The 14767-nt window shown below is 39.5% G+C and overlaps 1 protein-coding gene across 1 annotated transcript in view; it reads right to left on the bottom strand.

The window, feature by feature from the left end:
- Positions 1–10015: 10015 nt before the first annotated feature.
- Positions 10016–14767, bottom strand: part of LOC120525346 (probable ribonuclease ZC3H12B) — a 43092-nt gene continuing 38340 nt past the window's right edge. The window contains exon 6 of the mRNA XM_039747566.1: positions 10016–12940. Coding sequence (XP_039603500.1) covers positions 11907–12940 — 1034 coding nt within the window. The 3' untranslated portion in view covers positions 10016–11906. The remainder of the gene's footprint in view (positions 12941–14767) is intronic.

Consider the following 14767-nt stretch of genomic DNA (forward strand, 5'->3'; position numbering starts at 1 on the left):
CTGATAGATATTTCACCACTGTTAGGAAAGGTAACCAGTGCTGCATTGAAATTTGATTTAGGACAAAGAGATCAGATAGAAGGCAGAGGAGCTGGTGAGTGTGAATGGCAATTGTTGACTAGAGGGCATGAACTGGATATTGGCTTAAGGATACTGAATAAAGAAAGTGTGGAATTAACAATGGAAATGAAAGGAATTCAAGTGCTTGTGTGTGAAAGGTCTGAATGTGCTAGTGCAAGAATGGCTGAGTTGGAAAGAAAGTGCACCAGTTTAGGAGTTGGTTTGAATGAAACAGGACAAGCCAAAGAACAAAGGATGGGGATGGTGCAGCAGGAAGCTCAGCAGCAAGCCAGGAATGCACAGGGGTGTGAGGTCCTAACAGCTGTGCTAGGGCCAGCAGTAATTAAAAGCACACACACTTAGGTTCAGTAATTCGAAACCTGACTGACCAGTTGTATAAAAAGACAGCCTATGACTCTCCATGCAATAAAATGGAGAAAAGTGAGCTGGTCTTTAGTAAAGAACACAGGTCAGTTTTAGAGATGCTGGATTTAGAACTTGGGTTCTGGAGAGGCTTCAGCCCACACTTTCAGGTAGCAGTTACCATACAATAAAAAAGGACACACAGGCAATGAAAAAAAAAAATAGAAGGGAAGCGAAGGAAGACAGCAAAGGGAAAATAGTTATTTCTATTTCAATTTTCTGGCCTTTGCAATAGTGCTACTTCTATTGTAAGGTTTTTATGGACTTTGGTTTGGTGCAGGTAATAAATAGTGAAGGCAATTAGCAGAGTAAAATCCATGCAGGAGATCGGGTTACCATTGGCACATTGGAGTGGCATGGCACTAGTGCCAAGCTGTTCCAATGAATGCCTGGAAGCAAAGTTTGAGTTTTGGCACCAGGTCGACAGCCAAGAAAATGAGATGGACAGAACCTGCTTTGTCACCTTCCATTTTGCAGACCTGCCTACATAACTAAAAGAAAAAACGACATTCAAAGACTAAAGACAAAGACAAAGACATGAAGAAGAACTGAAGAGACAGCAAGAAAAGACACTTACTGGGGTTTAAGTGAGTAACAAGTCCACAAGTCATGCAATAATAATAGGACTAGTCACAATAGCTATAGTTTAAAAGGAAAGGTTTGTTCATTACTGCAGCAAATTTATATTCCAAGGGGTGGAAACTGAACAAACCAGTTAGGAATGCCAAAATAAGGGGATTAATTTTGGGCTCATAAAGTATACATTCTGGGTATTAATTAATTAAGTGGGATAATTAATATAAGGTAGACTGAGCAAATTGGTGAACCTTTCAGGAAAGCAGGTGCAGCTGGTACATTTGCAAGACATATGGGCTCCGATGTTTAGGTATAGTCTAATTGGGAAAATATGGAAGCCCTGCTGAGATTGTCGGCTGTGGTACAGGCACAGGACCAGTGGGCCAATTCTGAACTGAGGTGTTTAGCACAATGAGTATGCATATGGTGAGCAAACAACTCTAGGGGTGGCCTACGGGGGGAATGATGAGAGTTGCATAGCTTTGATGTCTCATGGTGGTGATGCCAGCCTATACTGGTAAAGGCTGATGGCAGTCAAGAGTTGCACCATGGGTAGGAAAGCACAAGAGGCAACTAAGTCAACCCCAAATGTGTGCAGAGGGGCCACAAATGTTGGTTTGTGAACAGTTTATGCAGTGGCACATGTGCTGTCACTTGGGCAGAAGTGGTTGTACTGGCACCTGTGGCATGTTACCTTTCAAATTTTGATGTTAATTGTACAGCTGCATATGCTTAAACAGATAGTTTGGGACAGGGGTCTAATTAGCAGTTAGACAGAGAACAAGTACAGATTAAAAATTCACACAATAGACTAAATTGTAGTGGGCTAGTTTAGTGGAAGGTGTGGACTTGTCTCATTTTGAACCACCAGATCTGATGACATATGAAGACTGCAGAAAGAGTTGAGCAAGCCGGAGCAGATACAAGTCATCAGGAGCGCTTCCAAGTTCTTCAGATTGTCTTTGAAATAAAGAAGATATGTAATGGACAAATGGTCACGGACAACTTTTAACACTGGGAGAGCAAATACTGCCAATCAATGCATAAGTTATGCATCAGACTCTTGAAACAATTTAAAGACATTGTTTATAAAGACATTGTACAAAACATTCATCGGGTGGAGTGTTGTGATGTGGATTTTGCATATAACTTAATAAATGTTTTGTATGTCTTTATTTATAATTTAGGCAAACCAATGTAATTTAGAGCTATTCGTGTTTGCCCCCCCATTACCACTGTCTCTTTGTAATTTTATGACAGGATTTGGGGGATGTGTCTTAAACCAGTTTGATGAGTATTTCTTGCTAAAGTTTTTCTCCCATCCCCCACACAAAGCCAGGTTAGCTTAATATATGGTCTTGGGGGGCAGGAGATAAGATGTTCTATTTCACCCATTGGTCTGAGGTATGGCTGTTTGGAATTGGCTTGTCTCAGAGGCCTTTAAGTACCATGATGTCCTATTGGTTCTAGGAATTGGAGAGAACATCTATAAATGTACTTGCTCAACCACATTCTCTCTCTCTAACCAACATATGATGAAGAAGCATCTCTCTTGCTAACCTGTGATGATGAAGACAACACAATGAAGAGCACAGCTCAGCAGCCATATTGAACAGACATGTGGCTGAAAGCTGAGCACCAACGATGCCTTAACTAGAGACATTATAAGTAACTACAAGTCTGTGTGCCACCTGAATTACACATCACCATTTGATCAGGTTGTATGGTTGCCAATATTCAAATGTACTTTGCATTTTGTTATTATTTATGAATATTATCAGAAATACATTATTTTATGTGTAACTTCTGCTTGTCATTTTACTACATCTAATTGCCTGAGGTTATAGATATAGAAGGGAAGGTGGGGAGAAGTTATATACAGTGGTAAGTCTGTGAGATTAGGCATTCTAAGGCTACATATTAATAATACAATAGGGGAAAGTAGAGCAATATATATATTACTCTACCAAGATAAAACACCTCCTCTGACACTCTGCCTAATATGATGTTGAAACTCTAAAATGCAAAGCACGCTGTTTAGGTTATTTTTGTAGGATAGTCTGTCACAGTTTCAAAACCTACTGGATGGATTTACAAAGTGACAGTAAGAGTAATTCCAGGGGCTTGAAAACGCTAAACTCTGTTGGCATTCCTCACTCTCCACGACTGAGACTAGGCCAGGTATTCACAAAAAGTTATTGGCTTAGTAACCTTTTACCCTTGATACAATTTTTCTGTAAAAATGTTAACACATTTCTTCTTATTTTTAACCAGTAATGGCGCACTGCACAATAACACGCAGTGAATACGCTTGACTTACAGTTTTCATCATCTTTCTCTGTACGTTTAGCATTCGTTTCCTCAGAGGTTGATGTGCTTCCTGTTTCCTGAGCAGCTCTTCTTTTCTTTTCCCTAGTGACCCGCTTCTTCTCTTCTTTTGTCGGCATCTTTTCATGTTAAAACTGATTAAGTCAGCAATTACTTACTACATTTTCTTAAATTTTTCACTTAAGCTGGCATTTAAGTCTTCAATCTGCCTCAAGAATGATTTAAGATATGAAGAGGTAGAGTAAGTGACGACGAAGGTGGTAGAGATGAGAATGGCACCCATATGCATGCGCCGCCTGCTAGCTGCTGCCGAGAGTTGATTCTGCAATAAAATAAAAAAATAAATAAAAAGAGGAATAACCTTGGAGGTCAATCATCACCCTGAAAGCGGATAGTAGACATCAGGTAGTACAGTGGTGTTAAAAACTATTTGCCCCCTTCCTGATTTCTTATTCTTTTGCATGTTTGTCACACAAAATGTTTCTGATCATCAAACACATTTAACCATTAGTCAAATATAACACAAGTAAACACAAAATGCAGTTTTTAAATGATGGTTTTATTATTTAGGGAGAAAAAATCCAAACCTACATGGCCATGTGTGAAAAGTAATTGCCCCTTGTTAAAAATAACCTAACTGTGGTGTATCACACCTGAGTTCAATTTCCGTAGCCACCCCCAGGCCTGATTACTGCCACACCTGTTTCAATCAAGAAATCACTTAAATAGGAGCTGCCTGACACAGAGAAGCAGACCAAAAGCACCTCAAAAGCTAGACATCATGCCAAGATCCAAAGAAATTCAGGAACAAATGAGAACAGAAGTAATTGAGATCTATCAGTCTGGTAAAGGTTATAAAGCCATTTCTAAAGCTTTGGGACTCCAGCGAACCACAGTGAGAGCAATTATCCACAAATGGCAAAAACATGGAACAGTGGTGAACCTTCCCAGGAGTGGCCGGCCGACCAAAATTACCCCAAGAGCGCAGAGACGACTCATCCGAGAGGTCCCAAAAGACCCCAGGACAACGTCTAAAGAACTGCAGGCCTCACTTGCCTCAATTAAGGTCAGTGTTCACGACTCCACCATAAGAAAGAGACTGGGCAAAACGGCCTGCATGGCAGATTTCCAAGACGAAACCACTGTTAAGCAAAAGAACATTAGGGCTTGTCTCAATTTTGCTAAGAAACATCTCAATGATTGCCAAGACTTTTGGGAAAATACCTTGTGGACTGATGAGACAAAAGTTGAACTTTTGGAAGGCAAATGTCCGCTACATCTGGCGTAAAAGGAACACAGCATTTCAGAAAAAGAACATCATACCAACAGTAAAATATGGTGGTGGTAGTGTGATGGTCTGGGGTTGTTTTGCTGCTTCAGGACCTGGAAGGCTTGCTGTGATAGATGGAACCATGAATTCTAGTGTCTACCAAAAAATCCTGAAGGAGAATGTCCGGCCATCTGTTCGACAACTCAAGCTGAAGCGATCTTGGGTGCTGCAACAGGACAATGACCCAAAACACACCAGCAAATCCACCTCTGAATGGCTGAAGAAAAACAAAATGAAGACTTTGGAGTGGCCTAGTCCTGACCTGAATCTAATTGAGATGCTATGGCATGACCTTAAAAAGTCGGTTCATGCTAGAAAACTCTCAAATAAAGCTGAATTACAACAATTCTGCAAAGATGAGTGGGCCAAAATTCCTCCAGAGCGCTGTAAAAGACTCATTGCAAGTTATCGCAAACGCTTGATTGCAGTTATTGCTGCTAAGGGTGGCCCAACCAGTTATTAGGTTCAGGGGCAATTACTTTTTCACACAGGGCCATGTAGGTTTGGATTTTTTTTCTCCCTAAATAATAAAAACCATCATTTAAAAACTGCATTTTGTGTTTACTTGTGTTCTATTTGACTAATGGTTAAATGTGTTTGATGATCAGTAACATTGTGTGACAAACATGCAAAAGAATAAGAAATCAGGAAGGGGGCAAATAGTTTTTCACACCACTGTATATGTGTACCAAATTTCAGGTCAATTGTTCAAACGGTTTGCAAGCTACAGGTGATTTAAAATCCTGGACAGACAAACAGAGTGTGGCACTTACACTAGTAAAAACCCACAATGCATAGTAAAAGTTGAAAATGCAATATAATTAACTAGCCAACCCGCAGCATAGCATACGCCGCATAATCAGGCCGCTTTTTAAATGATTTTTAAGCACAGAGGAAAAAATAAACATTTGAAAAATCTGTAATTTAATTAATCACCAAGAAAAGTAACATTGCAACAATGCACGCTACGAACGACATACAATTGTCCGTGACTGAAAATCGGAGGAGTGCCATCGCGCTTTCTCCTTACAAAGCGAAGGACGGGGTTGAACGGCACTCGTTCAGTACGCACTGCCCGCTTATGTGCCCGCCCCCAACTCCCTACCTGAGTCGCTGCCTGTGTACAGTCCACACGCACCTGTGAGTCACGTTGACTGTTAATTTTCCAAACACCGCCTCAGTCGGTTTCCACATTGATTTTTCATTGTTCTTTGCGGTTCCGGCTGCTTTTTTTTTATATATAATCCACCAAGTCACCCAACCATGGGGGCTTTACAAAGGGCAGGACGTAATCAGTGCGAGCGTATGACCCGCATCGCGTACTGGGAATTTCGCTCATGGGGAACAATTGGAAGCCACGGTCTCCATCACGAATGGGGTTCAACGGCTTACCCACGCTCCCGCGCCCGGTAGACACGCGTTGATCCATTCAGTGTAGCGCGCGTGCAGTACCGGACATACAAGTGCATCACAGACCTGTTATTGCTCAATCTCACGTGGCTGAAAGCCACTTGTCCCTCTAAGAATTTGGACGCCGACCGCTGTTGGGTCGTGTAACTATTTAGCAGGCGGGAGTCTCATTCGTTTTCGGAAATAACCAGCCAAATTGCTCCACCAACTAAGAACTGCCATGCACCACCACCCACAGAATCGAGAAAGAGCTATCAATCTGTCAATCCTGTCCGTGTCCGGGCCGGGTGAGGTTTCCTGTGTTGAGTCAAATGAAGCAAAAGGCTCCACAGCTGATGGTGCCCTTCCGTCAATTCCTTTAAGTTTCAGCTTTGTAACCATACTCCCCCCTGAACCCAAAGACTTTGGTTACCTGGTTGGCTGCCCTGTTGCGGGGCCTACATTGGTGAAGCAGGTGAGACGGTAATGAAACAGAGGCACAGGGCTTATTGGTTTTTAAAGACTGCTTCCTTCATTGGGTTTTAACCAACACACAATCGTCCGTGCGGCGCTCAGGGTGGAACGGGAGGAGAGGAGAAGGACATCCACTCCGCTCCCTCCGTCATGCTAGTCTGCTGATTTCTCGTTCAGTATACACTGCCTGCTCATGTGCCCACCTCCAACTCGTCACTCGACACTTTTCATTGCTCTGTGCGGTTTTGCCTGCCTTGCTATATATAATCCACCAAGACACCCGACCATGGTGGGAGGGGGGTGTGTACAAAGTGCAGGAGTATCTAAGAAGACGCATGTTTGTCGCGGATGCGAATTGCTGTATGTAGCGTGTAAAACAGTTTGCTATAATGCACGCGGTCGTGCGTCGTAACCAAAAACTCATTTTTTAAAGACTGCTCACTTCATTGTGTTTTAACCTCAGTTGTAAAGGAACGTTTCAAGGATCCCATGGCATACCCCTCGCAAACAGTTTTACACGCCGCATATGGCGATTCACTTCCGCGAGAAACACGCCTCTATTAACAGTCAACATGGGTCAGAGCTGCATGTGACCTCTACGACAGACGAATATAAATGAAGCCGGTTTTTCTGTGTCGTCGCGTCCGAGTTGGTGGGCGTGGCTCTGTGAGTTGTCTTCGTATCCAATGGTCTTGGAGTTGGTGGGCGTGGCTCCTTCCTACGTGCGCCATAGGTGTCTCAACTTGTCGGCGGCTTAGTGAATCCATGCCCCTTCTGGCGTGCTTTCCATGGTTGTCTTGCCTTAGTGAATTATATATATAGATTGTTTTGCCATGGTAGTTTCAGTCCAAATACATTAACACAAAGACTGCAATACTGAAAAAAAAAGATTACTTAGCTTTCTGGTTTGAGAGTGGATGGGATGCTATTATAGTGATAATTAACAAATGAAGTGCATGAGCAAGTCATTTGATAATAATGTGGTTCAAATAATCGGCTCAATAAAATCCATCTATATCTATATATATATATATATATATATTCTTAATATATTTCCAAATACTAATGAATTAAGAGAATTAACAACAACATTTATTTATATAGCACATTTTCATACAAAAAAATGTAGCTCAAAGTGCTTTACAAAATGAAGAATAGAAAAAATAAAAGACACAATAAGAAAACAAAATAAATCAACATTAATTAACATAGAATAAGAGTAAGGTCCAATGGCCGGGGGGACAGAAAAAACAAAAAAATAACTCCAGACGGCTGGAAAAAAAATAAAATCTGTAGGGATTCCAGACCATGAGACCGCCCAGTCCCCTCTGGGCATTCTACCTAACATAAATGAAACAGTCCTCTTTGGATTTAGGGTTCTCACGGAAGGACTTGAACATGATGGTCACGTAGAGTTCTGCCTTTTAATCCGTCCATCATTGTTGGAGCATCATGAAGCTTTGAGTAGGTGGTGGTGGCGCAGGCCACCGGAAAAAGAAACAGAAGAGAGAGTAGGGGTCAGTACGGATTTTAGAGCCACCATGAATAGTTATAATGATGAATTGAACATACAGAGTATCAGTATTAAGTTAAAGTGAAGTTATAAAAAAGCCATGTTAAAGTAATGTGTTTTCAGCAGTGTTTTAAAGTGCTCTACTGTATTAGCCTGGTGAATTCCTATTGGCAGGCTATTCCAGATTTTAGGTGCATAGCAGCAGAAGGCCGCCTCACCACTTCTTTTAAGTTTAGCTTTTGGAATTCTAAGGAGACACTCATTTGATGATCTAAGATTACGATTTGGAATATAACGTGTCAGACATTCTGATATATAAGATGGAGCGAGATTAATTAAGGCTTTATAAACCATAAGCAGAATTTTAAAGTCAATCCTGAATGACACAGGTAATCAGTGTAGTGACATTAAAACTGCAGAAATGTGTTCGGATTTTCTTTTCCTAGTTAGGATTCTAGCAGCTGCATTCTGCACTCGTTGCAAGTGATTTATGTCTTTTTTGGGTAGTCCTGAGAGGAGTGCGTTACAGTAATCTAGTCGACTGAAAACAAAAGCGTGAACTAATTTCTCAGCATCTTTCAATGATATAAGAGGTCTAACTTTACTTATGTTTCTTAAGTGAAAAAATGCTGTCCTAGTGGTCTGATGAATATGCAATTTAAAATTCAGATTACAGTCAACAATTACCCCTAAACGTTTTACCTCCGTCTTGACTTTTAATCCTAATGTATCCAGTTTATTTCTAATAGCCTCATTGTATCCATTATTGCTAATCACTAAGATTTCAGTTTTCTCTTTATTTAACTTGAGAAAGTTACTACTCATCCATTCTGAGATACAAGTCAGACATTGTGTTAGTGAATCAAGAGAATTGGGGTCTTCAGGTGCTATAGATAAGAAGTTGTAAGTTAAGTAAAATAATATACAAATACAAGCCCAAATGCTAAGTTGATTCCTAGATAAATATTATGAATGCTTCTAGTAAGCCACATGTCCCTTTGTTTTCTGTTAAGTAAGTAACAGTTTAAATTCATGGTGATTGTGAACCAGACTTGATCCATGAGCCCATACTGGATTCCTACCTTTCGTAAATATTGCTTAGTACTATTAAAGAATGCCTTTTTCTTAGAAGTTTCTTTGCTGTAACTGAGAAAGACATACATCCTTCGTACATTAGAATCTCTTTATGTCAGGCCTTATGGAGAATCTTTTTCATTACGCATGTTAAATTAGTCTCACAAGAAAAACTATATTATTATTTACCATGTTGTAATTTCCTGGAAGTTTGTTCAATAGTTTCAATGACATGCACTTTTCCACACAGTACCTACACTTTAGCATCTGTTTGGTTGTCCTGGTGGTTGTCTTCATTCATCTATCAATTTTTCATTAAACCTTCTTAATCCTGTTTATGTTCATAGGGATGTGTTAAACTTGATGCATTCAGAATTTCATTGCTGAATAAATACATCCATTGATTTTAGACCTGATCTTTAATTACAGGTTTGTGGAGAACAAGAGTCTATCAACAAAAGATCTATCCTTGAATGAGACATCAGTTATTATTAGCAGAGACTTTAGTCATCATTAGTAGATGACATGGCATCCCAATTTAGAGTCACAAGTTAACTCAGACTTAACAGCTTTGGAATAGGAAAGGGAACTGGAGAAGCTGGAGAAAGCCAATACAGAAATTGGGTGAATGTGCAAACTTCATGGAGATCATGACTGGGCTGGGAATGAAACCCTGGTCCTTTGACCCGTGAGACAGCAGTCTTGGCTGGTACTCCAACATGCCACACAGAATAAATAAATTAAATGCAAATGAAAACGTAAAGAAATAATACTATAATAAACTACTAGGCCTCTCACTATTGGTCAGTTTTTATTTTAAATAACACAAAGCGTAATGCAAGAAGTTGTTTTTTTGCAAACAATACTTTATTAAAGCACCACTTTACACTTGAACTTCTTTACAGAAATAATGTATTAAAATGTCATAGTGACGTACATAAACTTTGGAACAGCTCCAAAAGCATTTTAATGTGCAGCTTTTAAAAGCGCATATGTAAATTTTCACATAGTAACAAATCTATAGTAGTATAATTGGATACTATTTGTAGAAAATATTCTAGTCATTTTTTGTTAGTAAAAAATATAACTAAAAATGATGCAATGAGTTAATAATGAAAAGAAAAGCACACCTTTGATTGCATTATTTTATATCTCAAATGCACTATGCAATGCAAAATTCAATTGGCAGAAAACATTTTTAGGATTTGTTCACATTTTTCCCAGAGTGGTCATTTGTACACATGCTACATTGTTCCTCTCTAGCAAAATAAAATATATATATATAGATATACACTCACCATACCATTCCATTTTCTAAGCCAGCATAATCCTGATATATACGCATGTATTTTTCCCCCCTGAATTTATTTTACTTAAAGCATGTCTTGATTTCCTTGCTAATACAATCTGGCAACATCGGTGAATTTAACAAGGAATGTTGGACCTGCAGTGTCCCTTTAAATAATCATGGTTTAAAATTATTTGTACTAATAATTTGTTGGTGTTCTGAGGTGTGCAAGAACATATAGAATATTGGTCGATGTATTGTAATATTTGCTTAAAATGTAAGGTATTTGTCAAATTATGAAGAAGTCGTTTTTTTTCTTTTATGGCATAGTTTCTCAATGTGTAGTTACATTTGAACTTTCACATTCATTTTTCACTTTTGCTGGCACTTTGGCCTATTAGAGCCAGAGAGTAAAGCACATGATTGTAAGTGCAAGTCCCACTACACACCTTGGATGGAACAATCAGAGGCTTCACTTACAAAGAGACCGACAGTCTCAGTCAGCTTATAGTCACTAAGTGTCCCACAAGCTCATATTTTGTATGATAGAAGAGGTCAGAATTCCAATTCCTTATAGTTTACCAGACGCTCGCTAAATTTGTGTCAGTGTTTTAGTGAATTTACTCTTCCATCGCATGTTGTATGCTTATTATAATACTTTTAGTTCATAGAAAAGTTACTGAAGGTTCAGGTTCAAAATAAATGGAAAACAAAATTGTTATATTTGTAGTATCAAAAAATATTGCAGGAACACAACAGCACTTCCATTTTTACACACAACATGGAAACTCTTGTGGTTGGTTGAACTGGAGGATTTCCCGCACCCATCTGAAAAGTTATAATTGGTTAGCTAAATGCCCTTTGTCCCAGAAGACTAGTATTTGACCAAACTGGAAACCAGGGGCTCCAGTAGAACAGATTTTCCAAGAAGAGGCTTAGGTTGCAGAGTAAAACACAAGGAGACAAAACAAGTGTAAAATTGAAGAGATAGTGAAAAACAGAATTGATCATTCTTAACTGTATAATGCTATCCAGAACTCTGTTTAGACATTCTGTTGTCATTAACAACAACAGAGGCTCATCTGTCTAGTAATAAAGTACGTCATATCATTAAAAATGTTTACAGCAAGCAGAGTAATGTATTGAAGTCTCACAGATAAAGTTATACATTCATTGGTCATGTTTAATTACATTCACACCCTGACTATAATTAGAAATCAAAGTTTCCCTACATCTCATATATGCTACGGTCTTTTATTGCGGTAGACATTCATACAAAGAGATCATTTTGCTCTCCATTATTTTTATTATTATTGCTCTTCTTACAGTGAGGCTAGAGCTTACAGTCCTAGCAAGAAAGTGACAGGAAAGTCCCACTCAAATAAACACCTGTCTGATCCTAGCAGGAGTAATCCAGGGCTACTGTACATATATTTTACGATAAAAGAATCTTAATACCAAGGATGGCTGCTTTTAAATTCATAGATGAGTGAAATAAGGAGATATACATCTGAAATATTTGGATGTAAAGACAGGACATGGTCAACAATATTCTGTGGGAAAGTGGCATAGAGCTTACTTTTTACAAATCTCTGATCTATTGCAGATGATGCTGCACCTGATACAGACTGGCTGTTATAACCTGAGCTCCCAGTCGTCGACTTGTAATGGCCATCTTTCCAGCTGCCACCAAGAAGAATGTCGTTGGAATGGTGTGAATAATTCTGATGCTCCAAGTGACGATGGGGCTGATGCCTGTCATCCACCATGTTTGAACTTGGTTCAGTTTGTAGTTCCATTCCGTTGCATGACTTGCACTTAAGTCTTTGAAAATCAGGTGTCTGAAAAAAGCTAGGAAGTGGACACAGGCTACAACTCTTTTGAGGTCTGAAATGCAGCTGGCAACTGAAAGGGAAACAGGAGAGCTGGCTGTCTTTAGAACAGCTGCATTTCTGCAAACAGGAACAGTCAAGATTGTGATGATGACATCCCAAAGAGGCAGCGCTAAAGCTGTGTGCTGCCGTCTCTCCCCATTTGGAACACAGGGCATTCTTATTATTATAAATATTCGGGTCCACCGATGCTTTGTGTGGAGTTTCTTGAATGCTCAGTGCAGACAGTTGAGATCCTATTGATTCGAAGCCTTCGTCATTCTGAAAGGAAAGTGAAGACCTTGGAGAAAAAATGTTAGATGAACTTATATTATTGGAATCCTTCTCCACTTGGATTCCTGCAGACACAACCCCATTTTGCAGGTCCAGTTTTTGTTTTTTCTCAAAAGAATAAAGATCATGCGCTGCAGGTGTAAGTGACCCTTGAGTGTCGGGTTTTGTGCAATGAAGAATGATTTCTTGTTCTTCCAGGACAGGCTTTGGTGATGATGACTTTGTTTTGGCTCTTAATTCATCAGCTACAGATAACTGTGATTGATTCATCCTCTCAGGATGGTAGAATTTGCACTTAATTCCATATGTACACTTCTTTCCTAAAATGAAAATAACAAAGATTTGTCTAAAACAGAACGATCAAATAATAAGTGCTGCATTGAATTTAAAGTATTATCCAGTGTGTTAAATGTCTTTGGTTAGGTTAGTTGTGTGAAACACTATTTTTGCATTGAGAGGATGTAAAGCCCAGTCACTATAAAAAAAAGACATTGCAGACCTCAGGTTGTAATGGATTGTGAGATTTTATCACAACTGACAATAACTGTCACAGACAGCATCAGGATTTGCCGAGCCATTCCAAATGCCTGTTATTAGTCGGGACCACTAAAATCAGTATCTGTTGCTACGTAACACTAATTACGTGGTAGTCAACGAAGAGGCGTGGGAGATGATGAGGGCAGACCAACTACTGATTTTCTTATGAGTATTGCCAAACTCTCTTTCCTTTTGGGCTAGAGTCAAGTCCTTTTTTGTAATATTTACCTGTTAAAGATATCGTGTTCTACCTGATTGTCTATTCTTTGGATTGTGGAATTGCATGTATATATTTACATACAATTTTAAGGGTGCAAGGTAGGAAACAACTGGGAAGAAGTCGAGAGTTCAATGTAGAACCCACTCATACACACAGCCACAAGGAGCTAATTTAATAATAATAATAATTCTTTGCATTTTTATAGCGCTTTTCTCACTACACAAAGCGTTCTGCAATTGCAGGTCAAGGGCCTTGCTCAAAGGGTCCAACAGAGCAGAGTCCCTGATGGCATTTACGGGATTCGAACCGGCAACCGTCCGATTGCCAATGCAGATCCCTAGCCTCAGAGCCTTCAAACCACTCCGCTTTAGAACTGCCAGCTAACTTAACCTCCCCATCTTTGGTGATGTGGGAGGGGAACTGGAGTACCTGAAATGCACAAAACTGTTTAGGTGTTTCCCTGCTTGAAAGCCTTTCTGCTTCATGGCTTGTCAAAATCTGCATCTCATCCTCGTTCTTCACTGTTGAGGTTTCCTCACTAAGAAGGTTACATTGGGAGGAGTACAAAGTAAAGATGTGCTTATGTAGGGCTGCAGCTGTTGAGAAACTGTGAAGAAGAGAGTCATTGGAGCAATGTTTTATTTTATTCCACAATCCAAAGAATTGTCAAAATAGGCAGAAGGTCTTACATTAAGAAGGCATACTCTAGAAAACACACCAAAGTTACTAAGGCAATTTGACGGTGGCTTTGAAAAGTAATGAGATTCGCAATGCAAAAGCAAAGGCTCCCTGATTTTATTTTCCTTGTCTTTTCCATCCTTATATTGCTGCCACATAATGAGTGTTGAATCGCAGAAGACATACTGTGTAGGACTCCTCCGGAGCTCCAGCTCACTTCCAATATCTACACCATTGTATTGTGCTAAGTCATCTCCTTTTGTTGTCTGCATCCCTGTCCTTGTCTTTCCTTTGTGTGATCAGAACTGAATAGACTGATAAGGAGAGCTTGTACCAGCATGGCACTAAGACTTTGAAGCTGAGGATGCGACAGTATAGCCTAAATGTGAAAAGGTTGGCAAGTAGAGTAAGCAAAAGGACAAAAAAGAAATGTAGTTAAATCCAGGCAAAAGAAGGTGGACAAGTAGCAAACAATTGTAAAAAGAGTAAAGCAACATTCTCAAAGTTATATAACAAGAATTACAGGAAAAATAAACTACAGGAGGCAACTAGATATACCAGCCCAAGAAAGAACACATGCAAGTTTGTAAGTGGTGGCCAAAATTCTGAAATATATTTATAAGTCATAACATTTTGGCTAGTAAAGTCTTATTTAAAGCAAATGAATGCCTAAAAGACTACACGCTCTGCATACACCAAGGAGCTCAAGTTG

The sequence above is a fragment of the Polypterus senegalus genome, chromosome 3 (assembly GCF_016835505.1).
Source record: "Polypterus senegalus isolate Bchr_013 chromosome 3, ASM1683550v1, whole genome shotgun sequence".
NCBI lineage: Eukaryota > Metazoa > Chordata > Cladistia > Polypteriformes > Polypteridae > Polypterus > Polypterus senegalus.